Source organism: Pezoporus flaviventris, unplaced genomic scaffold, assembly GCF_033815535.1.
Source record: "Pezoporus flaviventris isolate CSIRO_AGI_PZ_B2104156 unplaced genomic scaffold, CSIRO_AGI_Pfla_v1 ptg000023l, whole genome shotgun sequence".
Classification (NCBI taxonomy): Eukaryota; Metazoa; Chordata; class Aves; order Psittaciformes; family Psittacidae; genus Pezoporus; species Pezoporus flaviventris.
The window spans coordinates 1940031-1967643 of record NW_026892571.1 but is presented as its reverse complement, the minus strand read 5'-3'; the positions used below and the strand labels follow the sequence as shown (position 1 = coordinate 1967643).

Sequence of the window (27613 nt, the reverse complement as noted above, 5' to 3'; positions counted from 1 at the left end):
CACTTGTTACTAAGCGCGACTCAAATTATGCCTACCTAGTCTAAAAGCAAAGCATCTGCTTGAGTACCATGATCTAACAAAACAAATAATTTTCCTTTCATCAATATACAACAGCTTTGTTCATTACTGGGAAACGTTAGGTGGTGAAGTATTGAGTGCTATGCATTTTACGCTTAAATCAATGTACTGTCTTGCAGTTATGCCACCTAATGTGTTTTTAAGCCATGCACTACAGAAATCAATGTGGTTCTTATTTGATATTCAGTGTTACGTTCAGCCTCATAAATTTAGAATTGCACTCTGTTATTTTGATGGTTATGTATTAACCATGTCCTGTAAGTTTTATGATTTTATATTCAGACATGCAGTAAATCATGCCAGTTATACCCAAATGGAATATGGTGGCTTTATTTTTACTGTCCATTCTGGAAGAGAAAGACAAGGATGATTCATTTGACCTATCAGGGAAGAAAAATACAGTATATCAGATAAATTTCAGGAGGTGTATCAGTAACAAAATTAGGCTCCATAAAATTTAACTGAGTCTTTTCTGAGACAAACTGATTTGCAGCAGATAAATGTGTTTGATATACTTCATCTTACCAATATTTTACACTGGAACAGGCACACACCACTTGATCATTCTCTGTAACACATTTAGCAGGTGCTATGCTATTGTCTAGAAATCAAATGCTACACTGCAAATATTTTTTTCTAAAAAATTGATATTGGTATATAGAATACAAACCAAGCCCTTTCCCAGCACCTTCACATGTTTTAATAATGGAAAAACTTTTCTTCATTATTTTTTTTTGAAGTATCTAACTAAACTCTCTCTTATACAGAAGCCAGAAAAGCAGTGCTCTGCAAGGTGAGCTTTTATTTGTATGAGGAAATGTTATTTTTCTTCTAATTTGCAATTTAATTGCTTGCCATGAAACAAACCACAGGTTCCTAGACCACATGGTAATATAAAGGTTTTTTGCTAGCTTCATTAAATATGCCTTCTCATCAGCATTTTATACCGTATTTTTCATACAATGGTAATGTCACTGATTATTCAACATATTTCAGAACTATTGTCAACTATAGTTATATTGAGAATTGCTTTTCCCTTCATCACTGTTTTTCTTCACAGTTGCTACCAGGGGGCTGTGGTTTGGATTTATTCTGGAAGCAGTGTTGCTCACACAGGGATGTTTTAGTTACTGCTGAGCAGTGCTTGCACAGAGCCAAGACCTTTTCTGCTCCTCACCCCATGAGCAAGGAGGTTGATGGGGCACAAGGAAGGTACACAGCTGGGACAGCTGACTCCAACTGACCCAAGGGATATCCCATGCCATAGGACATCATGGTCAGTATATAAAACTGGGGAATTGTGTTTGTCTCCCCAAAGATGGAGCCCTGCTGTCCTGGGGATGGCTGAGCACCTGCCTGACCATAGGAAGTAGTGAGTGAATTCCTTCTTTTGCTCTGCTTGTGATTGTGGGTTTTGCTTTCCCTATTGAACTTTCTCAACACACAAATTCTTCACTTTGCCAGTCTTGACTTTCCCCATCCCACCTCAGGGCAGTGAACAAGCAGCTCATTGCCCAGACAGGTGCAACCCCAAACTGACCAGCCCCTCCAGACTTTCCCAGTCTGGTGTATTTCCAGATGAGATGACATGCCTGCAGCCAAACAGCATCATGCCGTTAGTGACAGAGGATGCTATGGTTACACCAGGCTTCCTCTATTTCTTTCTACATCTTCCACTATCTCAGGTGAAATGCTGAAACTAAAATCCTCTTTCTTTTTCCAAAAGCTGTTGAAGACCGAAAAGGCCATTTAAAATAACTGTGTGCAGCACTGTAATCTTTTATTTTTTTTAGTGTCACTATAGCTTAAAAAGTAAATGAATAAGAATCACAGAGAAGACTCTGTCTTTCTACTGATAGAAATTAAATCACAGAAAATAATCTGACCATATCCACAGTGTAATCCACCAGAAAAAACAAGAAAACTTTTCTTTAAAATGAGTAAAGTATACACTAGTCATTTGCAGGGATTCTTATCTAATCATAACTCAACATCTCATTGATATAGCAGAATAAAAAGTATCTAATTTATGTCATCCCAACGGGCTGGAGTGCTTCCCAGCTCTGGGCAGAAGGTGCTGTACTCCTCTGCCCACACTTTACCTGTCAAAGTTTCTTGGAGTTAAGCCCTGCATTTTCTGAATTACATGGTACATCTATATTCCAAGATATGCTGCACTTTACAGTTCAGAATTATCCCCACCCCTACAGTATTAAAACCAAAACATAAATGAACCATGAAATGTATTAAATGAGCATTGCCAAGCAACTGCAGTTGCTTGGTTTTTTGGTTTTGCATTGTCATTTGGTTTTGTATGACTTTGAATAGGAGAGGAAGCTTGGTTTCTCAGGCCTCACTCTTTTTACAGGCTTGGTTTTACTTTTTAACTTACATTCATTCGTTGCTTTTGTTAACAAATACAGAATGACTGCACAGGTTTAATTTGGGTGACAAGAATGACAGATAAAGCCACTTTTATATGGTCTCATTAGAGGAAGATAATGCAGATTTATTCCTCTTTGGCCCATGTAGACTTTGCATATACAACAGGAGAACTACTACATGCAAATCCTGGTCCCATGAATTCTTTTAGTACAGCTTCTATGAACTAGACCTGCAAACGTCCTATGGTAGGAGATTTATTATCAAGGCTATTCAGAATTTATTTTTAAGCTAAAATTCAGTTTATGCTCTGCATTGTTGGAATATGTCATGGCATTTGATTTTTCATGCTTCTATCATCTGGTGCTAGGAATTAAAAACAATTTCTCCTGGGGGCAGGATCTACCTATTCTAGCAGATACATAAGTGCAGAGAACTGAGTAGTTTTGGAGGGCTAAAGGTCATAGAATCATGGACTGGGCTGGGTTAGAAGGGACCTTAAAGCTCATCCAGTTCCAGCCTCCTGCCACGGGCAGGGACACATTTCACTAGAGCAGCTTGCTCATAGCCCATCCAACCTGACCTTCTTTTCCTTTTGGAACAGACATCAAAGACTAACAAGTGCACTGTACACACAAAGAAACAAACCCAACGATTGTTGAGAAATACCAGATGACTGCTAAGAAATATAATCATACACAAATTAGCCATTGCACAGTGCTACTTGTATTCTTTTACAGTATTTTTTTCTAAAACACAAGGACATGCTGGCAAGCAAAATTAGATGCTCTTATCTTCCAATTTTTGCTATAATCCTGAGTCTGATTTTCTCTGCACAAACTACATATAGATTTATATTTTGACAGTGGGAAGTGGGAAATATTTATAGTTAAAGAGAAGGGAAAAGGAGAGAGAGCTACAAAGTATGTTACATAGTAATTATCTCTAAATGAGAAATGTTTTTATTCATTGTATCTGGTAAGCTGAAGCAGTTCACTGCCACAGTAATTTATGGAAAGGATTCCCGAGAACTGAGGAGGCTTCTTGTTTGACTAAAGCCCATAGAACAGCATCATGAGAAACGGGTAACTTTCCTTTGAAGAAAAACTACATTTTATTTTAATGGATAGGTCACTGTCCAGCTAAAAGTCATTTCATAGAGAGACGGAATGAGAGACAGGGCAAGGCGGAGGGGAAGGAGAAAGAGACCATAATATGGAAATGTAACTTCATTAAAAAACATTATCCTAGAGGGTCCATTTCTCCTGGATTCCTTCAGCAAAAAGGTTTCCAGGCAGGTTTCGCTAGCGCACCAACAGCCCATGATTTAACAACCCAAGGGGAGATACAAAGGCAGCAGACCCTTGAAGGAGAAGAAAATCTGTGCAGTATGAAAAAAAGAACCCAAACCACAACAAACAGCAGCAACAGAGAAACCCCTTTCCAAACCACAGACTGAACGACCTAGCCTTTAGCAAACCAAGAAACCAAACTCTCTAGGGAAGGGTAGGGCTAGAAGAGATCAACACAGTGACTTTTCATGGAGCAAGGACACAAAGGTCAGACGGCACAGAGAAGTCAAGAGAAACGGCTCCTGTGCACTCCCAGCCTGGAGCACATCTGGCCAGCGGCTGGCAGCAAGGCCCAGATTTTAAGGAATCATCAGGTGAAAACCTCGTTCCAGGTATTTTCTTACCATTTTCCTTAAGGAGGAAAGAGAAAAATCCCTCCACTACCACCGGGCTCTTCACAACACAGTGGTGCCTCAGTATGAGCACTGGAGTGCAAAGCAGCCCTGTCTTATGCCAGTATTCTTGCCAGCAGAAGAGAATGTCATTTCAATGCTTGGGCACTTGTATATGATGTTCATTTATATATCCAAGGTCATTAAAACTTGCTTCTACTATACATACCAGTGTGTTGCATCCATCTTTTTAATCTCTGCTTCTCACTGGGAGAGCTCTGTGCTTTGAAGTCTGGAATGTATTTTTTATAAAATGTTCTTCTTGCCTACCATGGGAAAAGATTTTCCAGCAGCCATTAGCTACAGCCATTTTTACATCTCATTTTAACAAGCTGTAAAAGCAGAACAACATGCCAATTACATGAAATAAATAAAATGAGTGCGTACAAGATGCCTAAGAAAACCTCTTGCACTGCATATATTTGTTAGAGTGTATTAGGGTTGCACTAATGCATTCATAATCCTGCAGAACAGTCTGGCACATCTGCATCTTCAGTACAACAGAACGGCAAAGATGATACAATCCTCAGAGACGTTCTATTTGAAACAATTTTAGATCTGTTTTATGTATACCAAGGAAGCTGCCAGTCAATCTGATCTTCAAACATGCTGAGCTCCATTGAGGCAACTCAGGTAAACTGCAGACTGTTCACCAAAATCCATTTATTTTAGCAACATGAAAACTAGTTGCTGTATTTGGCTAATAATACATTGCACATTTGGAACTTTGTTAAATACCTAAATTATGTAGCAGAGAATAAGGCAGTTAATTTACACAAAAGGACACAGAGGTGAATTTTATGTCTACATCTCAGAACAAAATAAGTAAATTCACTGAGCATATGGCTTATTAAATTTAATAGTTCCTTTCCAAGATGATTCTGATTGCCATGTTTTGAAAGATAGGATTGAAAAAAAATCTTTTGGATATTTGCCGTTAAACAGATACGCCATCTGTCTCCCCAAAAGAAAAGAAACTCAAGACTTTGATTACTATTTTCCTAACCAAGATTTGGGGTAATCTATTTCTAGTACGCTGATTAACTAGATCTGACATCACATCTTGGACCTGTTTATTATTCTTTCTTGAAGAACTACCCACATACATGCACAAATGTACTACGACAAGAGAACCATAAGGAAGAACCATCACCTCTTGCATCACGTTCAAGCACTGTCGGTGACACCATGTTATTCAAATAGGCATCTTGTATTTTCACTCAAGTTTTAAGGAGACAGATGTCCAAAGTGTAACACTCCAAGCTGGACTTGGAATTTTTGTGATAAAATGCTCACATTAAAAAAAGAAAATAAAAAGGGAAACCACTCATAAATTTCGTTGTAAAAAATATACCTAAGATGCTGAACTGTGCAGATCATACAAATTCTATATGTCAAGGGAAAAAGTGTGAGCCTGACAGAATGCCAGATTCTTGCAATTTGCATATTTTATACTTCAAATCCTCAGAAGTCCAACTCATTTTTCCTGCCTAGTTATTTTCTAGGGAAATCTTTTTTGCTAGTAGCCTTTAAGCCAACAAAGGCAGTACCTCACTTGTGTCTGAACCAAAACAATCCTTCCATTACCACTGATAAATGTATAGTTTACGCATCTACTTCTCAAATCACCAAGTATCTCTTTCAAATCCAGTATGAAATGGGAGAGAAGCCCAGGAACAGCGATCAATGGACTAATGGCCCCTAATCAGTCATAGGGGCCAGTAAGATAACATGGCATCACTACCACAGATATACTGTACAACCTGGTCTTGACTCAGGAGGGTGAATATCACTGTTCGTTTAAATCACATGAAGCTTCAGCTGGGACTCCAGGGCATATCATGTTCAGCACTTTACAACAAAGCTGAACAAAAATAAATCTTATACATAGTCAATGGCATAGCAGAAAACCACAAATGGCAACCCCCACAAATGGCAACCCCTAAAAAACAGGTTTCATCACCTAAGTCCAATGTATACTATGGAACTGATTTATTGTTACAACACTTTTCTGCTGTTTTAATACCTGTATTAACTAAAGTATTAATGAAAGAAGGTTCTGAGCCAGAACTTGACTCCTAATTGATGGCACTTAAGCAGCGCAAGGGTGAAGGGGCACTGCCCTCTGTGCCCTTGGGTACCATCACGTGGTAGGACACTGAAAGGCAGCCGCAGGCAGAAGCAACAGCTCCTTCCCTGTGCCCTATGGACAGAGACCGGTTATATGAAGGCTTCAATAACATAACCCCCCTTATCCCCTAGCCCCTATTTTAAAAGTTGCATTTTAAGCTATTATTCTTTTAATTTTCTTTTGTCCTGGGATAACACAGGTGAAGCAGAGGGTGCTGCACCCCTAAGGCAGGAACCTGCCTTCTGCCTAGGCAGAAGGGCTCTGGATAAAACCTGTACAACCAGCAACAGCATATGAATGTTTTCTAATATTGTAACACTGCAAGAAGCACAACCAGTAACAGCACAGAAGCATTTTCTAACACTGTTAAATTAAGTACATAAATAATACATAACCATACAGGGGCAAAAGGAGAGTTGGGATATAGCTGGACAAAGGGAAACAAGTGTGAGAAGTAAAATCTGCAAGGTAAGAACAAGGCCTGTAGAACAAGCAAGAAAGATGTCCAGAGGAATATCGTCCTGAAAGTAAGATGTACTATGCTAGGAGCAAAAGAGATACTTGCTTTTGTGGGAGAAGGACAAGAAGCATAAAAGCCTTGAGGAAGAGCGAGGTACAGTGGGGAAGATAAAGCTGTTCATTTTGGTCCCAGCTCCTCACTCCTATGACCTCTACAGCTGCCAGCCCTTGGCTAAGTGCCGTGGAGGTCAGCCTCCAGCTCAGCCCTGGTGCTGGACCTGCCCAGATGGCTCAGTGTGTGGCTGGTGAGCACCAGCTCTGCAAGTACCCACTGAATCATCATCAAGAACTGACTGTTTACTGTTAATGAATATTGACCTAGTAGAGTCTGTTTGGAGCTTTCAAACGGGACAGTGTTTCAAACACCCCCCTAACCAGTACATAAACCGACTGCAGCTGACATCCAGCTTGGACACAGATGGCTGCTCATGCCAGGAGTTCAGCTTTTGCAAGTGGGAAGTGATGATGGTCACCACAGGCTAACAGGAGGCAGCTCAGCTCAAACCAGTACAGACTGTGCAGGGTCCTCTCTTCTAACGCGGAACAAGATAAAAAGAGACAAAGTGCAGCACAACACTGGGAGAGCATCAGCCGAGGGGCTATGCAATACCATCGCCCCATCAAAGGGCATCCTTAATCGGGACATGAAAAGCAAGAATGCTTGGAGGCTTACTGGTCATTGCTTTAGGTCTGAATCAAGCACATGGTGTGAAGGCAGATCACTTGCTGCCTGTTACGGTCCATGTGAGACTATGCCTGTGTGACAGATACCAATCCTTACATAACACAATCAGCATGAGACAATTTTTCTTCAAAATATTTGATTTAGAACATGAACCAGTACTAAAGCACGTGTTCAACCTGCAAGGTGATCCTGATACTGCTAAACAAAGGCTATTTGGCAAGGCTTTGTATTAACTCTTTAATAATAGCACCTGAAATTCACCCAATGGGATGGAGCTTTCATCAGAATTCTTGTACAAAATGATCAGAATTCACTTACTGAACTTTATGTTTCAACAGCGTAAGAAAAAGTCGGCAAAAAATGCTACCTCTGTCATTTTAATTCCACAGACGTCTAAAACTCTTTACAAGATGAGCTGAGTATTTTGAAACCATTGGTATACAGAACTGATTTCATTAGGTTTACAACCATTTCCTGCACTGATTAAACCTTCTTTGTGCACAAGTAAATGGAGCATGGACTACACGTTAGTACACTCAGCACTGCTAGAACTGGGCATGTTTATTCTAGGTTCCATATCTGCGATCATCACATTTTTATTACATTGCTATAAATGCACAAATTGTGTGAATGCAACCCAGAACTTTCCTTCATTATTACTGATAAATCATAATAATGAAGTTACCCTCTGATTATTTTTGAAAATCCTTCTTAAACTATTTTTGAACTAAAACTCAAATGGACTTTCAGCCCCAAGCTTTGCTTCTAATTCTTGCAAAATTCCTTTGAATTTTGAGGTTTACTAAGCTTGACTACAACATAGTGTGCTTACATAAATATCATAATAGCTCACAGAGTTATGAAATTTACCTTGCCTTCCAGAAATAATTAAAATAGATCTTGGAAAATTAGATAAAGTGCAGTGAAGACTATAACTTAATGACAGTGTGTCTTTCTTCTGGGGGGATGGGTGGGTAAGTCTTACCTATGAATCTCATCTGGATGGTTCCAACACAAACACTCCTTTCCTGCTGCTGGCTTTTGTTTCAGCTAATCTGTTAGAAAAGGTTTCACTAAATTTGTTGTATTATAATGCAAAAATTATTAACCAAATGATAAATCCATTCATAAATGCATTTTAAGCATGAATGAGTCACATACATGCTCACATAAGAAATGTGAAACATAAATTACTGTAGTATTAGGTGTTTTGGTCCAGTCTTTGGATATATACGTCTCATTGCCATGGAAGTCTGTTGGGCTTTTATTAAATAGCATATTTTTTTCATAATTACAAAGTCTGCTGGTTAAAATTCCTGTCAGAAATATGCAACTTATGCCCATATTGATACATGTTAATGAATTACTTTCAGTTTTATTAATAAATCTTTTTTTTCTTATTCTTTAAAGAAATCAGAAGAAGTTATGATGTTAATCACACTGCCTACTATACAGCTCATACTGCATAGAAGACTTGAGTGACACCAAAGGCTAATGTTGGGCTTCCGAGCAGTCATGACATTACTCCTGATCCTTTTATGTTAGAGCATTCTAGCATCTCCATAAATACATTAAAATATCTCATAAAATAGGGTCTTGTGATCATGAGCACCTCCTGTATGAAGACAGGCTGAGAAAGTTGGGGCTGTTCAGTCTGGAGATGAGGACCTCAGAGCAGCTTCCAGTTATCTGAAGGACTCCTAGAAGTATGCCAGAGAAGGACTCTTCACCAGGGATTGTAGTGACAGGACAAGGGGTGATGGGTTCAAACTGAAACCGGGGAAGTTCAGCTTAGAGATAAGGAAGAAGCTCTTCCCTGTGAGGGTGGTGAGGTGCTGGCACAGGGTGCCCAGAGAAGTGGTAAATGCTCCATCCCTGGCAGTGCTCAAGGCCAGATTGGACAGAGCCTTTGGTAACATGGTCTAAGTGTAAGGCATCCCTGCACATGGGCAGGGGGTTGGAACTGGATGATCTTGAGGTCCTTTCCAACCCAAACCGTTCCATGATTCAATATCAATAGTCTTTCTCATCACACTCACCCTGACACAGGACAGGTTCCAACAGGTGCAAATGCTACAGTGCTTACCTGTTGGTTATAATAAACTTCTGAAAGTATGTCTTCAGGTCTGTGTCTACACTGATTTCAAAGTCACTGGCTACTTCTCTCTCCTTGTGCAAGTTTGTACATCTTTATAATACCTCCTGATTAATTTATCACATAGTAAAGATTTTAAAAAATCATTATCCTTTTGATCTAAAAATCCTTATATTTCATCTTTAATATGTTCTTTTGAGAGAATCTTTCTGGAGAAGTTGCCACGTATGTTCTACTCCTCTGAGACATAACAGCAGAGCTCAAGTAAGACTTGGAGCTTCAAATCACACTTAAAATTGTTTGAAAAGTTTTTGGTTTTTCTTTCATGTCAAGGAAAATGAAACTGCTATTGCAGTACCTATGGCACAAGAAGACTATCAGAAATGAAATACATAAAAACAATATTTGAAAGAGTGTAAAAATTTATCACCACAGAAGTTTGTGAAGGATTTTGTGAACTAGACTCAAATAAGGAAGGACAAAAGTAGAGAAAGGAAAAATATTGATTTGTTCAGATTATTTTTCTAAGACGATCATTATTTCTGCAAAATGATCTGCTCCTCCATTTTTTAAGCCACGCAAAGAATTTATCATACATAAGAAAAAAAATAACCCTCACTTTGCACAGTCATACTGTAATATTCTGCTTTATAAAGAGTGCTTTTAAGCCATCATGTGTCAACTAGAAGATTATCTGGAACCACATTAAAGTCTTAAGCTCAATGCATTATGTTATATTAGAAAAAAAAATGCAGAAAGGAAGAATAAATGGTCTTTTTAGGCAAAGAATAGCAAACACCATATTTTTAGCAAAATGGGAATGATGGAAAAAAGTATGGTGAAAAATGCCAGTAAAAAAAAAAAACAACACCTAAAAAAAAAGAGTTAAAATGAATTGTCAGAGGATTGACCCAACCCATAGGAAGCCAACAGCTACCTGGTTTACCTCCCTTTACACCTCACCTCCCTTTACACTTCACCATGTACAATTATTTTCTTAATGATGCTGACTGTCAGGTCCTCAGAGTCATGTTCGCATCCTCCCCCCACACCCCCAGCCTTCAAGTTAAAGTGCTGCAGTGCTGATTGCTCCCAGAATGTTTTCTCAGGATCTTTAGCAAAACAGCTGGACTGAGGATAAGATAGAAAACACTGATTATTAATGTCAGCCTGATGTGCCTATAAGTCTGTCTTCTAACATTTATCACAGGTCTCGTATTTATCTTTTCCTCTTAAAACAAAGAAAAAAAGTGCCACACAAAATATCTTAGTTGTAATCACACCAAGCTGCCTTCATCTGTCCTGGTATCTATGGAAGTCAAATGTAATGAATTAATTCAAACTACCCCAAAATCTGAAAACAGAGGAGAAATTCTGCTTTTAAATCAATATGCTTTCAATTATAATGCTTTTCATTATAATGCTTTTAAATTAATTGTTAATTTTAAAAGATCAGCTGGCATTCTGTCACCTAAAACAGATGACAGAGTGCTCCGTTATGTACAGAATGTCCTTACCTCTGGGTGAGGCCATTAAGTCCACAAATAAAGAGTCCACAGGGAAGAAAACAAGTTCTGATTGAGACAGAGAGAGGACAGGCTTGGAGTGTGATCCAGTCCCAAAATTTAGAATGAAATTCAATATGGGTAACCATACTGTGGGACTCAATATGGGTACCACATCAGGGACTGCAGTGATAGGACAAGGGGCAATGGGTTCAAACAGAGGAGATTTAGGTTAGATATAAGGAAGACATTTTTCCCTGTGAGGGTGCTGAGGCCCTGGCACAGGGTGCCCAGAGAAGCTGTGGCTGCCCCATCTCTGGCAGTGTTCAAGTCCAGGTTGGAGAGGGCTTGGAGCAGCCTGCTCTAGAGGAATGTGACCCTGCCTGTGGCAGAGGGCTGGAACTGGATGAGCTTTAAGGTCCTTTCCAAACCAAACCATTCTATGATTTGATGATTCTATCTTCAGATACTATTAGGGAAGTCAAATTATAGCTCAAGAAATAAAGTATCTCAAAGAATAAAAACTGGCTAAGGATCACAGTAAAAGTCATCTTGAAGTATGTAGTAATTATCCAGAAATCAAAGCTGGCAAATTGATCTAGAATTAATGTAGACTCAAGGAGCCTTTGAGCAGCTACCCAGGGATGTATCGACACAGCTGGGCAGATAAGGTTTATTATTTCGCTATTTAATACTGAAAATATAGAGAACTCTGCAAAGTAAAGAAAAAACTTGAACTATTTACACATATAATTCACTACAGAAATAACTATGAAAAGCATAAAATGAGAAATAAAATAAATATTTGTATTTGTATCCAATATTTGTATCTCCTTCACAAACATATAACTCAAATATGAGTATTCAATTTCTACCAATCTTGTGGCATCCACTAACACATTAACCCTTCCAGGCCAACAGCTTCGAAGGTTGATATAGTGAAAGAGGTTATTAAAGTGAACATTAGCATTTACATACGGATGTAAACCATCAAAACTCTGTATTGCTGTATTTGAACAGCATACAGACATGGTTAGTAAAACCATTTCTGATGGCAGTTTATTACTTCCCTGCAGAAGTGTGTTGTTTCACTGGATGTCATAAACCAAAGCATCTGATGAGTTCTCTGCAGTCTCCTCGGACATTTTGTTCCTTCACACCTCATGTCCCACAGCTTGCTCTCACCCACTTGTCTCTTTGCACTGCAGGTCACAGTCTTTGGTCTTTGCCTCATCTTTCCCATCCCACCCCTTCTCTCTGCATTGTACAAAACTGTTCAGAAACAACTTTTCAGCACAAGTGTTAGTGATGCTGTGTTTTACATAGCAAAAAGAAGTTTAAAAAGAAAAAAAAACAAACACAACCCAGAGAGCTACAAAAGACAAACTTGGCTCTGTTAAGCAATTATATCCATTCCTTTGTTTTGTCCTTATTCACACTGTGTAATATAGCTTAAAGCTATAACATTATGCAGGAGATACATAAATAGCACAAGACTCCTAAAAATAGCTCCCCTTGTCTGAAAGAAAACTGGAAAGAGGAGTAACTTCACTGTAATTCATCTTATTTCAAGTTTACTAAATAGAAGTGTTCTATGGAAAACTGATAAACACTTTTCTTATCTCATACCACTCGTTTTTTGAAAAATAAAAACATTTTTTCCCCCAGGAATCATGATTACTCATTCTTAAATCTCAGCATCTGAGGAAACAGAAGCTATATTTTCACTCATGAACGCTAATTTGATGTTGAGAAAAGTCCCTTAACCATTTGTGTGAAAAAATCCAACTGCTACCTTTCAATATTTCTGAATGACAGTCATGGCTCTAAGCAAACAAATGATGCTCACATATTGTGCCTTGCCTACAGGCATGTTGCTATAATTGAATGATATTATGCCTTCTTACAAGATGGTATCTCAGTTTCAATAGGGCAAACATGGCAAGGAAGTATCAGTTTCCATAGGCGTCTTGAACTTCCTGGCAAATAGAATTTCATCAGCTGAAGAGTCCTCCTCTCTATCAGCATTGTGCTTCTGGAAAGCCTTAGAATGACTTGAGCAGTCAGAAACTTCCGAGATATTTATAACAACTTCAAAAATCACAAAAGGCATCGTTTCCACCGAATTGTTGCTCAGCTGTAAAACCCATCCTAAAGAGCAGTTATCTGTAGGCCCTCAATAATGCTAGCATGGTTCTTAATAATTGAAAAGTAAAAAACCTTCCAAAACTTCCTCTTCCATCTCAGCCTATCGGAAAAGAAGCTTGATAAGCTTGTATTTTTATTTCATTTATCTGCATAGCTGTGTTGTGTATCTTGGTGCACAGAGAACATACCAAAGGACAGAAGGGATAAAGACGAGTTCATAGTGCATCTAAATACAGCCTGATATATTCTGTGAGTGAGTTGTACTTGTGATATATTCCATGAATCAGCTAAATTTCTTATAGTCCAGCTTGTGTAAATCTCCGCCTCAGACCTTCCACCTGACTGCAGACGGATAACCACCATGCAACCACAGACTAAGGTAAAGAACGGTCCTTCAGGAAAGAGACCTTGAGGAGCTAGCACAGGGTATGTCAGCAGCTTATGGTGTGGTAACTATACCTCTTCTGTGACTTCATTCACAGACGAAACTGCTTCTTGTGCCATCAGCACTGTTCTGCTGCACAGCACTCAGTATCTAGATGCTTGAGGTGATTTTCTGGGTAAGGAATGAGCCATAGAGTTTGTACACAACCACAGAGTAGGTGGGAGTAGTTAAATGTATTTACATGACAGATAAGTGGATAACCAGGAAGCAGCCCATTTCTAGGAGTTGTTTGTTCCAACAACGGCTTGACTTCCTGAAGACGGCAGCACTTGAACCTACCACAGCTCTGTTGCCAGTTGTGCAAATTATTCTCAACAAGGGCTCTTTTCCTCGCCATTGCTTTCCAGCTACAGAAAGAAGTACTGGAGGAAGTACTGTTTAGAAGCAGTACCTCTTCCAAAATTCAGTGGTTCTTAGCACAAGAATGTGGAAGATCACAGCAATGGCACCCTCTGGTGACAAACAGTAACACATTATAATTAGATAAATTATTCAGCCTGGAAAAAAACACTTAAAGCTACTGCTTCATGTAAACTTATCACATGGGAAGCATTCCTCCAGCAAGCTGCAAGATGTAAGTGGTTGTTTTTAAGAACAATGATAACTAGCCTTCAACAGCAGGCAACTGTACTGAAAAGGCAAGTTCTTCAAACTACTTCCATCTCCTCGGTATCATCATAACTTCCTTTCATGGGTTCTAGTCTAATCTGTTGTTCTTTAACCATCATATAGACAAACTACAAATTGGATAATGGTCCTCTTTTAATCACAGCTAATATGTTCAGGTGAAGTTACAGATTTCAGCATGGCTTCTGTAGTGCTACCAACAGCTTTGAGATGTTGAAGAACATCGACAAGTGGTCTGTAAGCTAAATACTTAACAGGCAAGTGGTCTGGAAGTGGACAAAGAGGTGCTCATAAGAAATCTTTCACAGGTTTGAGAAGCAGAACTTTTTTCTGAAGCATTGCAAATCATCCCCATAGCTTCTTAAAGCAAACATGGTCAGCAATTTTAAATGTTACAGAAATGCAAACTAATATATAAAAGTATTTCCCTTATCAATGTCAAGGAAAGACACTGTCATAGAATGTGCAAAAGCTTAAATTAAGCAGAAGGTTGTCTTTAATCCATGTGAAAGATGAAATTAAAAGTAAAGAAAACAGTTGATTTCCAGATTGCTGCTGTAGTATCAGATGGAAGTCCAATTCTGCCAGGAGCTTCTGTAAAAAGCTGAGTCATAAAAAAACTTCATGGGTAAAACCATAAAACTTGGGCTCATGAATTAGATGAACTCTCCTCTGACCTAAGGAACGGAACTTATGGCACATCTTTATAATTTACTCCCTAAGAACTACGGAAAAGTTTTTTAATAAAAGGAAGAAAAGTAATAATAATCTGTCTTGAAACTCAGTAATTACAGGACTAGCTAGTTTTCAGCAATTTCTGGTTATTCTAACGTATACATATTAAAACTTTGTCACTAAAAGAGCTAAGGTGTCATTTCCTATCTATTTCCTAACTGAAGATGAATCCTATTCTCCCTGAATAGAATGTTACATTTCAACATGACGTTAACAATCAGTTCAAATACATTGTCTTCAATAAGCTCCCAGACTACTTGAAAAGAACAGCGTTCAAAGTATAAAAACAAAACATATTGAATGAAATATTTAGAAACTGTAATAAAACTTAAACAGCCGTCTATGTGTGTAGTCCTACATGTATGGCAAATAGGCACTCACTGTACTGTCAAACAGGGTTGGCTGGCCAGACTCAGACCAAGCTTCATAAATGAAGGGTTGACCAGAAAAAACAGTATGTACCTTGACCTAATTATGCACTAATCAGTGAAATATGCAAGTCCTTGCAATTAGGAAGATTATTAACAGTGGGATATGCTACATAAGCAAAGGTGCCAGTACCTGACTTGACAAATTCAGAGGAGGCTTTCAGTAAAAGTTCATGGTCTTTTGAAAGGGAAGATAGAATATAAATTCAGTGTACGGTTTTCTGTGATGTGTGCTTCAGTTCACAAGGGAAATGCAAAATACATGTGGTTTTTGTTTCACCATATTTTGTTATACACCACATACAGGCAAACCTCCCTGTGAAGGTTTTATCACTCATCAGCCACTCACAATGCATTTATTACCAAGCTGAATTAACTTTATCAGATACGCATCTCTGTTATAGAAAAGTATAAAAGGCATTATTCCAACTCAGTTATACTTTGAATAAAGGCACTGGCACTTGCTTACTTAGGTGACCTACATCATCTAAGTTTGCTTTCCTAAAGCTAATAATTGACAAACGGAATAATATGCTGTAATGGAGTTCTTGTTAAACACAGTTTTGTAATTTCTCTCTAGCAGATGGAAAGGCTCATAATTAAAATATTAATTAAAAAACCTCATGGTTATTTTGAGAGTTTTTTTTAAGCACTCCACGTTGTGACCTTGACACAGTGATACAGACATAGCTGTATGCAAAAGCTCTTTCCCTATGAATTCAGGAAAAAGGAAGATCCCAACTAGCCTCAGCAGTTTATGAAACCAGCTGCTGCAGTATTTTTCAGGTAGACTAAATTCTTCATCTTTTATTTCTGTTTTCCTCAGTTTCCTGGCTAGATTCTGGATTTCATTTCCCAGCTCTCAATTCCTGGTTGCCTTGGTTCATACAGTTATATAGGGGACATTCACATAATCCTTGAAAGTCACTAAGAAGATAGAGACTGCAAAACAGGGCACAGCTTCAGCCAGATCCCCGTATGTTACATGGAGAAGCAGCATGATGGTCAAGGACCAGCAGCCAGAGTGTGACATGGACTGGGGCAGAGGTACTGAAATCACTGACACCTCAGAGAAATGACCATTTGCAAATTTTACAGACACTCAAGCCCTGACTCAAAAGAATGGCCAAGAAGATTATCAGACCTCACCACACCATGCATTTGTGGAGTTTTGGTTTTGTTTGGTTTTTTTTTGTGTGTTTTTTTTTTCTTTGTTTGTTTTTTGTTTGTTTTTTTTTTTAATACTCCATCCAGTTCTTCTATAATCATAAGGGTTAGAAATACATATATCTCTGGGAGAATAAAACCTGAGATCCTGGTGCATATCTCTCTGGTCAACACTGAACTGAATGGAAAACCCAATGGCTGCTAAATTGCTGACTGCTAGCTACAAGCAACTGAATATCAAGATGGCATGTATTTTTTACCTTCGTAGGTCACCTAAATAAGAGCTGTCACTCTTGCCACACCTGCATCCTTGATCTCTAGAATATGACCAAACACTATGTTCCGGAGGTGATTTACTTAGCTCTTTCAATATAACTATGTTTAGCACTACTTCCATCATATCATCCTGCCAACTACAGTGTTACTGGGTTATATTAAAATGGTAACAAATGTTTAAAGTTTTATATACTATTATTTCATATTCTTGTCTTCCACAAGGCTTTAAAATGTACCAGTACTACATATGCATTTTTTGTCCTTAACCCCATCGTCTAGCCTCCCCCTGCACTGAATACATAAGCCATTTACCTGGACAAAATTGTAGATGTGTAGTTAAGTCTTTAAAAGTCATTCCTGCTAGTCAATTCCCTCATTAGGAAACCACTTTCTATCAGAAGTGCCCTCAGGTTTGAGAGCACATCAAAATTGGATCCACTTAAGCAACCAAGCTTTGATACTGTGCTTAATGACTTTCCAAGATTGTCATTTACAAAGTACTTTACAAGCCTTCCTAAAGAAGAGATGAAGTATGCCCATGCATGAGCTAACCTCCCTAGCACTTCTCCTTAAGAAATCTAGTGGAGGTATGATGTATGCGATTCCATTTTCTGAGTATATGACATTCCATTTCAGTCTCACCATTTCCCTAGGACAATCTGGGCACTTTCCAGTCTATAAACACATCATGAAACTGTGGCAGATCTTCCTTTCTTCTCCTTCATATCTGTCCCTTCTGCTGTTTCCAAGCTACCTGTTTCAATCTGGGAGGGAAATGGGCACACATTTCCCAGACAGTACTAACAACTGAAATTAGTGATCTGCTATGAAATACACAGTAAGTCTACAACTTCCCTGCTTCTCTTGTACAAAAAACGTAGATATACTATCTCAAAATGTAAGGGCATATTACTTCCCTTCCACCCCCCCCCCCCCCCCCCCCAATCCCCCCCAAATTAAAGACTACACAGATCTACTCAAACTGCTATTGCTACTGTTTAAAGACCCCATTTTAACAAGGAAAGTATTTTCCACAGGCAAAAGTTAATATTTCTTAGAAGGAATAGCTAGGAAGCAAGCTTAATATCCCACTTTTTAAACCTAGACAGAATTCTGTCACTGGGAACATTGAAATATTCTACTTTCAAACTGGTTTTACCACTCAGAGACATTAGCATGCATACAAGAAAACCAAATTCTTCTCAAGAGTGGCATCACAGTTTCACTATAACCTTTTCTGCAAATTATGAAGTGTGAAATAGAAAGCTGAATAAAAATTAGAATAATAAAATATTGAGAACAACATGTCAAAATTAAAACAGTAAAAACAAGAAAATAAACTCACTGTCATCTGATGACTCTGTAAACTTCCTGTTGCAATAACATCTTCTCTATTGTCTGCCTAAGTCTGTTAATCAACAACATCCCTGGAAAAGCCCAGGTTGTACTGCTTATAAAATGGAAGCAACAATAAAATATTAGGTCAGTTTGAATTATGGGGTAACTTCTGTTCATCTGTTTTTTTTTTTAAGATTTACTTTACATAGGCATTTGAGAAATGGCCACTGAAAATTTCATAGTGGGGAAACAAAGAAAGAAAAATGTGATTTCCAGTTTTCTCTTAAGATTCAATAAGGAGTGCAACAGGTAAATATTGTTTCTCATATTTTACCTTACACTTTTACCAACTTCATTTTACTTTACCTGTGGAACTCTTCCCCCCTTCCCCCCCAATAACAAATAATATGCACAAATGCCATTGTCTGGTAGTCAAACTTTCAATTATTAGCACAAAAAACACCACTAAAGTAATGCAGAAAAAATAATAGAATCCGTTGTCAGCAATATGTCTTGATAGAAAATATTGAGGGATATTGAACCTGAAAGACTTGTGAAGCATCCTACAACACCTTTCCATGTGACCTGAATCCTCACATCTGATGGTGGAGACAGGCTGGCTCCAGGGGACTATGGAGTATGTTCTCCAGGAAGAAAAGGAGATGAAGTAAGGAAAGTGCACAGCACTACCAGATTCAGTGTCAGGACTCATGTTCATTCCAATAATACACCACTTTTCCCCATCTCAGAAGGTACACCTGGGTTATTAACACAAATATGCTTCCATACTTGCAAAATTGTTTGCTTTTCATAGCCATTACCTACAAAAAGCTACCAAACTCACAGCATTTTACTGTGGACTTCTGTAAAACATATACACAGATTATCACAGGATGACCTTGAATTATTTTCCTTGTTTTGCTGAAATTTGAGATTGCCTTATTCCTTCCCATTCATTCTTGTCTTGCTGTTCAATGCATATTTGTTGCTAGTAAGATAAAAGCATTCCTTGATCATTATTTTTGGTGTGACATTATTTTAATAACATGGTTTCAGTGCTGGAATCTCTCCTCCTCAAACCAAACACACTTTTTTCTGACACACAAATGTAAACTTCTCGGCTCCTCTATCACTTGAAAAATGTAAAATATGTCAACCTAACCCAGTCTCAAGGGAGGTGTGTTGCCTACTGGAGGCTTGGATCAGGGATGCTGCTGACAGGCTGCCTGGTCTAGTCAGTCCTATTCACTATTACCCACTTCTTGTAGTCCATGTGAGTGCCAGTGATATTGACAGCAGCAGTCTAGAAAGCATTAGGAAGTACTACAGAGTCCTGGGAATGGCTGTCAGGGGCTCTAGGGCTCAGATAGTTTTGTCATCGATCCTGCAGGTCAAAGGCAAGGACCTTGAAAAGGCCAGGTGGATCTGACAGGTTAATAAATGACTAAAGGGGTCATGCCATAGTCAGAGGTTTGGTTACTTAGACCATGGGACTCGATCTGGGAGTCCAGGTCTACTAGACGCTGTTGGGGCCAGTCTAAGGGGAAGACCTGCTTTGGTCAGACTTCCCAGGCTGGTCAAGGCAGGTTTAAACTAGGTTTGTTGGGGGAAGAGGGCACCAATCCTTCCCCACTCCCAGTCAGATGCCATCACCTGTAACAGATGCTTGGAGCAATGCAGAGCTATTTCAGCTGCTCCAGCCAATGAGTCGGCTTCAGCTGGAGCTCGGCTCAGATGCCTCTATACAAATGCCTATAGTGAGGGGAGTAAATGAGGAATTAGAGATGTGTGCACATCTACAGGGTTGTAATATCACTGACATCATGAAAACACGGTGGGGTGGCTACTGTGACTGGGGTGTTGGAATGGAAAGTTACAGGCTCTTTTGGAAAGACAGGCTGGGCAGACAGGAAAGGGGCATAGCTATTTATGTCAGTGATAGGCTGGAGAGCCTGGAACTCTGCCTGGGGATGGGTGATGAGCCAACAGAGAGCTTGAGGGTCAGGGTCAAAGGAAGGAGAACTGCGATGAAGGACATTACTGTGGGGGTCTGCTACAGACTTCCCAGTCAGGAGGTCTCTGAATGAAGTTCACTACAGGTAGACAGAAGCAGCCTCACGCTTGCAGGCCCTTGTCCTCATGGGCTTCAACCACCCTGATATCTGTTGGAGGGACAGTACGGCCCAGCAAAAGCAATCTGGGAGGTTCCTTGACTGTGTAGAGGACAACTTCCTTCTGCAAGTAATAGAGGAGCCCACAAGGAGAGGTGCCATGCTTGCCCTCGTGTTCACCAACAGGGAAGGGCTCATTGGAAATGTGACGCTCCAGGGCAGCCTTGGTTGTAGCGATCATGAGATGGTTGAGTTCGAGATCCTCAGGACACTGAGGAGAGCGTGAAGCAAGCTCACTGCCCTGGACTGCAAGAGAGCAGACTTTGGCCTCTTCAGGAACCTGCTTCGGAAGGTTCCATGGGATACAGCCCTAGAGGGCAGAGGGGCCCAAGACTGTTGGTTGATATTCAAGGATCACCTGCTGCAAGCTCAGGAGTGTTGCGTCCCAGCTAGAAGGAAGTGCAGCAGGAGGGCCAGGAGACCTCCTGGGATGGATAAGGAGCTCCTGAGGAAACTTCTTAGAAAAAAGAAGCTTATAGAAGCTGGTAGGGAAGACTGGCAGCCTAGGCAAAATACAGGGACATTGGGAAACTAGGGATCAAGTCAGGAAAGCTAAGGCCCACTTAGAATTGAGTGTGCAAAGGGATGACAAGGGTAAAAGGAAGGGCTTTTATAAGTATGTTGCAAACAAAAGACAGACTAGGGATAATGTGGGTCCTCTCCTGAAGGAAATTGGAGAACTGGATACCCTGGATTTGGAGAAGGCTGAGGTTCTCAATGACTTCTTTGCCTCGGTCTTCACTGGCAATGCTCTGACCACACCACCCAAGTCTTGGAAGGCAGATGCAGGGACTGTGAGAATGAAGACCTTGGGCCCACTATAGGAGAGGATCTGGTTCAAGACCATCTTAAGAACCTGAATGTGCACAAGTTCAGACCTGATGAAATCCATCCATGGGTCCTGAAGCAGCTGGCAAATGAAGTTGCGAAGCCACTGGCCATCATATTTGAGAAATCATGGCAGTCAGGTGAAGTTCCCAATGACTGGAAAAAGGGAAATATAACCCCCATTTTCAAGAAGGGGAAAATGGATGACCTGGGGACTACAGAGCAGTCACTCTCACCTCTGTGCCTGGCAACATCTTGGAGCAGATTCTCCTGGAAGGCATGCTAAGGCACATGAAAATCAACAAGGTGCTTGGTGACAGCCAGCATGGCTTCACTAAGGGGAAATCCTGCCTGACCAATTTGGTGGCCTTCTCTGATGGGGCTACAGAACTGATGGACAGGGGTAGAGCAGTTAATGTCATCTACCTGGACTTGTGCAAAGTGTTAGACACTGTCCCACACGACTTCCTTGTCTCTAAATTTGTGAGAATAGTGTAATTTTGAACTTAACTTGAAAAAAAAAAAAGAAAAAAAGGAACAGCTGCTCTCCTTTAAAAGAAGAGAAAAATAACCCTGGAAGAGCACTTGGTCGAAGGTCACTACCTAAAGAGAATCAGCACCTAAGCTTTACTCTGGAAATAGGAATACTGGAAGCTTAGGAAGGAACACATGTCAACTGATGATAAACATTACTTTTGAAAAGTATTCCATGATGTTTTGGAATAAACAGTTACAGGATTTAACAGAAGGAAACAAAAAAAGCATTCAGAAACTCCTGTCTATCCCCTATACTGTGTACTTGTGGGTGCCTGTAAGTAATTCCCTCTACAAAGCTGGCAGATGACATCGCAGAAGAGCTGTATTTCTAATTGACTTTTTACATTTGTATGTATCCTGAAAAGATTTATTTACTTAAATCTCACAACTCAATACATCACGTTGAATAACAATTTGATGACAGAGTTGCTGTAACATATTCACGTTGCAATGTCTAAAGAAGAGATGGCCAGAATGAGGCAGTAGTGAAAACTGTGAGGTGTTTCTCATTCTCATTCTCTAAAAATTTAGAGCTTAATCAGAATTGTGAAAATAAAAGCGCTGCTTTTCAAACTGTACCACCAAGAAGGTGTTTTGTTAGGAAGAATTTTCATATACCAAGGAAAACATTGAATTTAAATGAGTTTCCGTTATCTGAATTTATCTATTTCAGACCTGATAATATTTCAAGGTTCACAGAATTCTAATTTATGATAAAATAAAATCACACTAAATCTAGAAGTGAGAAAATGGTCATGAGCTTTGAGAATGGATCTGAAAGGGAACCAAATCACATTGTTAGAGCAATTTTTAGAAATTAAGCCTCCTCTGTGCTACTTAGAGATGCACTAAGAGTGACAAAATACATTTAGTATTACAAGAAAAGCGAGAGGTTTGGGTTTGGTTTTATTACAGTGATATAAATAGTGATAGCACCTCAATATTAAAAAAAATAATCACCTTTTGGAGTTGAACTACTGTTTTGTAACTGTATCAGGGAAAAAAACTTTAACAGTACTTTAAATAAATTCAGTAGTCTGTGCATCATGAGTTCCCTCTAATATTGCTGGGCAGAAATGGATAACATCTTATGCCAAGTAATGTCTTGTTTTATGTAGTATCCTGCAAACCTGAAACCGTATCAGAGAGTGAATTTCTCTTGAAGTATAGATTCTTGTTACTTCTTCTTCAAGATGAATACCTAGCAGGTTATTGATCTGCTTCTGAAGGACACAGTGTTTATTATGTAGGAAACCACTGCTGGCACAAGCGTGAGAAATTAATGATGGTTTTGTAAGTGTCCACACTGCGGTGCTGAACCAGTGGGGCAACTGTCAATCTATATGATAATGCATCCCCAAACTTCATAAAATCAGTGATGTGAAGAAGCATCGATTTTTGAGCTAACCAGGATTTGTGAGAGAGTAAAACTAAAACTCTGTGTATGTAATAGTTGCTTCTTACTTGCATGATGTTTTTTTTTAACCAACCAAACATACAGAAACCGTTACCACAAAATCCTTTCCAAGTAAAAATGAATTGCAGATGCTGGTTTGTTTCTTGCATACTGTTTGATCATGTCATTTTTTCTCTTATTAACATCATTGTTAGAAAAATTACCTATTCAAACTGGACTCACTGCACTGTATTTCCAATTACTTAACAATTCATTTATTACAAGGAGCAAAATTAAATGCAAGCAAGCAGACTCATTCTTTTATCAATCCCTGCAACAGTATGTATGAAAGTAGGTCCTGAGATGAAATTTTCTCAGACAAAAAGTGTAGCACATTGCTACAATCACCTTCAGAGAAGCAAATCCATGTTACGGAATGAATCCCACTCGTTCTATAATGCCAGAACTTCCTTAGACAGGTTTTTTTACTTGAAATTAGGCACAGTAACCTTATCAAAACTACACTAAAAAGTCAATGGAACTTGTTGTATCATCTGTGAATTGTATTCTTATTAAAAAAAAAAAAATCAATTAATCACTGATTCCTTCTAAAATACTGTCTTCCTTGTACAAAACATTATTAGTAATATTTCCTCTTTGGTTTTGATGAAGAAAAATATCCTGCTGTGTCTGCTGAGGGGAGATACTACTTAAAGATTCAATTTAAATCAACAAATAATGACTGCTGTAACAAACAAAATCAATTGTATTTTTCTAAACTTTTTTCTACCAATGTAAAATCTGTACTTCAGTTTGGCCTTGCTTGCTTTGACAAGCAGTTGCTTGTGTTTCTAGTGCCCAGCTCACAGCTTTTGTTGAAACCAAGACAACTATCAGTAAGTGCAGGGAGGAGCCTAAAATAAACGTCTAAAAAAATTCCTCTTCTGAGAGACAGCCAACATGTAACAAATTCCATTTTATCACAAGTAATATGCGTAGAGAGGGCTGCTTTCATTAGCTTGTATCAGCTGCTTGAACAGTTCCTCTGAGGCTATAACATCAGGGAGATTCCTCTTCATCCTCTCAGAATGTCACGTATCAAACCCTTCACTTCATATTTTAACTAAGCCGAGCTGGCATCTTCATCACCCCATAGGATGGAGGTGCAATTCCTGCAAATCCATTTTTACCTTTTTTCCTGTTTAGTTTAATTAAAAAATATGTGAGCACAGAAAATTCCCTGGTAAAAATTTTTAGCTGAGATATTTGAACACCATGGCTGTGGGTTACATACATTTGAAAGGACAGCTGGCTTCATGCAGTCCACTTGGAGAGCCACCTGATGCCTAGGTGTTCTGACACAAGTGATACCTGCACTGTCTAAAGTTTCATTTCTATGAACTTATTAAACTATATGAAACAGAAGTGCTTTGCCTCAGTCTGATGCAGAGATTTGCTTTCTAAATGCCCCACAATACTTACCTATAATCAAACAGCAAGTTAATTTTACTTTTTTAAAAAATTCAGCAGATGAAAAACCACACAAAATTAGCACCACTGTCACAGCTACTGGCATATTGTAGATTAATAGTATTGTAATTACTTCAAGCTGTGTATAAAAATCACATGTGAAACTATTTCTCTTAATAAATTCTTTCTGCTTCTCATTGTTAAGTTTGACTTAGTGTACTCTGAGCACATACATCTGTGAAAGATTACTGCATAGAAAGTAAAGTGCAAGATAAACCACAATGTATATTATATGATATAGAGGTAATAGAGTTTCCTGATATCAATGCTAAAAAACCTCCAACATTAAAAAGCAGCTTTAGTCAAACTCAGAAAAAAAGGGAACAATTGACCTTTAAAAGAATCCTCATACATTATTAAATATTATCACATTCTCATACATGTGCATTAAGTATATATTGAAGGAAAAGGCCTACCGTTCTCCTCATCCGACTTATTTTCATTATCAGAGTCGGTAAGTGTGAGAGCTGAGTTTTCACGACTTGACAGACCGGAACTTCGCCTGGATTTGATCCCTCTTCCCCACAGCCTGATGGCATGCTCTGGAGACATTCCTCCCTCTGTGTCTGAGTCAGCATCAGAGCCTGTGCTCAAGGAATAGCCTTGATGGAGTATTCCTATGTCTGAGCAGTAGCCGCTTCGATGGGGAGAGGGTTCACAGATTCCTAGTTCTGCAAGGGTGAAGTTTGTTCCTAGAAGAGCAAGAAAAAATGCCAACTTAAATGAAATAATTTAAAAGCTAAGGGATTTATTTTAAGTTTGAAAGTAACAGGCCTTTTTAATTTCTCTTAATTATGCTGTACGCCAAGCCTTTGTAATGAATTACAGAGATCTTTGGTGCACGGATTTAAAAGATGGTTAAAATGGATGAAATACACAAAGATACAAAAGATATCCAAATTTTAGATTATTATTTTGGACCCTCAAAATTAATCACTTAGGTATGCAATTACCATGAAACTGGTGACAAGTGCTAATGACTTGACCTGCTTTACGATGTACCTATATTTGTAGGACCAGAGCATGAACTTTGGAGCATTTGATTACTGAAAAAGAATTTTTTCTAACAAAGCTGATTTTCTCCTATAGAGGTCTTTTATAGAGATAGGATTTTTAACTCTAATATTCATATAGTTTCCTTTTTCATAAACCATAAATACTTATTTGGGCAAACAGAATTTACCAGTTTTGCACTTTCATGTTTGGTGAGATTGGTAGTTTAATATCTGCTCTCAAAATCAGATAGACCTTGTCATCACTGTCATTGCTTTTTACCTTTTTTCCCCATATTCCAGAAGAAAGTGTGCATCGATACCGAAATCAGGAGGTCATTTGGCTTGAAGGCAGAACTTTGAGGAACAATGTTAAACCATGTGACCCATAGCAGTTAATAACGACTCAGTGGAAAAAGTCTCATGCATTTTTAAAGCACATGGAGGCCCCCTGGGTTCTCAGAAAGTGCAGACTTGACGGCTGATTTTGGCTTATGTATTTGCTTCCCACAGTAATGAACAGGATGGTAAAAAAAATACACGGAAATTTTACTGGTCTCTAAGGCTTTCGAAGGTTTTGAAAAGCAAAGTGGATTTATCTTCATTACATTGGGCTAAAAATGAAGAACAAAACCAGGCTGAAGTTGCTCGCAGTATAACTGCCAATTATTTATTTTCTTAATTCACGGGGAAACTAGATTTGTGGTCTATGTTTCTTAAACAGTAGTTTTATTTTGTCCAAAAGCAGTTTAGACTTTCTCCCCTTCCTCTGTCTATATATCTATCAGAATGATGCAGAGGAAATTCATACACTAAATAAATAACACACCTAAGTGTCATCAATTAATAAATATGTTAACTGGTTGTTTTGTGTATTTTTAAGTATTACAACTTCAGGCAGGAAAGATCATATGGTATTAAGAGAGTGGCCAAAAACATTAGGTACATAAGTATCACAGATGGAATGCTTCTAAAGAAATGAAGTGTGTAGTGGTAATGTTTAAAAGAATATACAAAGGCTGATATTAAAAAAGTCAGCTCTCTTTCAACATCAAATTAACCCAAACTCTCCTAGCTAGGGGAATACCTTAATCTGCAATCTAATATTTATTCTAGTAATCAGAAACCTTGTAGTTTAGTCAAAAGCAATGAACTGAACAGTCCTAAAAATGAGCTTCTCACGTACACCTCAGTCTACAGATCTTTTGCCTTTTTTTAAGAAAAAAACCCCAACCAAACAAAAAAAGAGTAAAAAGCTCTAGAAGATCTAGCATGACAGATGAAACAAAGTTACTTTTACAGAAAAGGTGAACTCTAATTATGTGCAATTTCAGAAGACGTTTTAAGAAAAGCAGCTCAAATGATTATAGTTTTGTTTTAGCCATATTGGCAAACTAACCCTAGACTCATAAAAAAGGTCAAAATGAACTCAATATAAAAAGTATATTAAAAAATGAACTGAACTGAAGCCTAGTAACCCCACACATTCTGACCTACACTGGTAGATTCCATGCTGACATTAGCATGTAACATTACATGTTACAACTACCAAAGTTATCATGAAAGTGACGTTTTTCAGGTTTTCTTCTTTGATGGTGGCATAGATGTCTACAGATACACACAAATTATAAATACATTAATCAGGGAATCCTAGAATGGTTTGTTTTGGAGAGACCTTAAGGATCACCCACTTACAACCCCTGCCACAGGCAGGGACACCTTCCACTAGAGCAGCTTGCTCCAAGCCCCTGCGTCCAACCTGGCCTTGAACACTGCCAGGGATGGGGCAGCCACAGCTTCTCTGGGCACCCTGTGCCAGCGACTCAGCACCCTCACAGGGAAGAGCTTCTGCCTCA

At 38.8% G+C, this 27613-nt stretch overlaps 1 protein-coding gene across 2 annotated transcripts in view; it reads right to left on the bottom strand.

The window, feature by feature from the left end:
• The window catches only part of TENM2 (teneurin transmembrane protein 2), a 681089-nt gene that overhangs the window by 462599 nt on the left and 190877 nt on the right, over positions 1 to 27613 (bottom strand). For both annotated transcript variants that reach the window (XM_061456391.1, XM_061456390.1), the window contains one exon: positions 25182 to 25457. In XM_061456391.1, coding sequence (XP_061312375.1) covers positions 25182 to 25457 — 276 coding nt within the window. The remainder of the gene's footprint in view (positions 1 to 25181; positions 25458 to 27613) is intronic.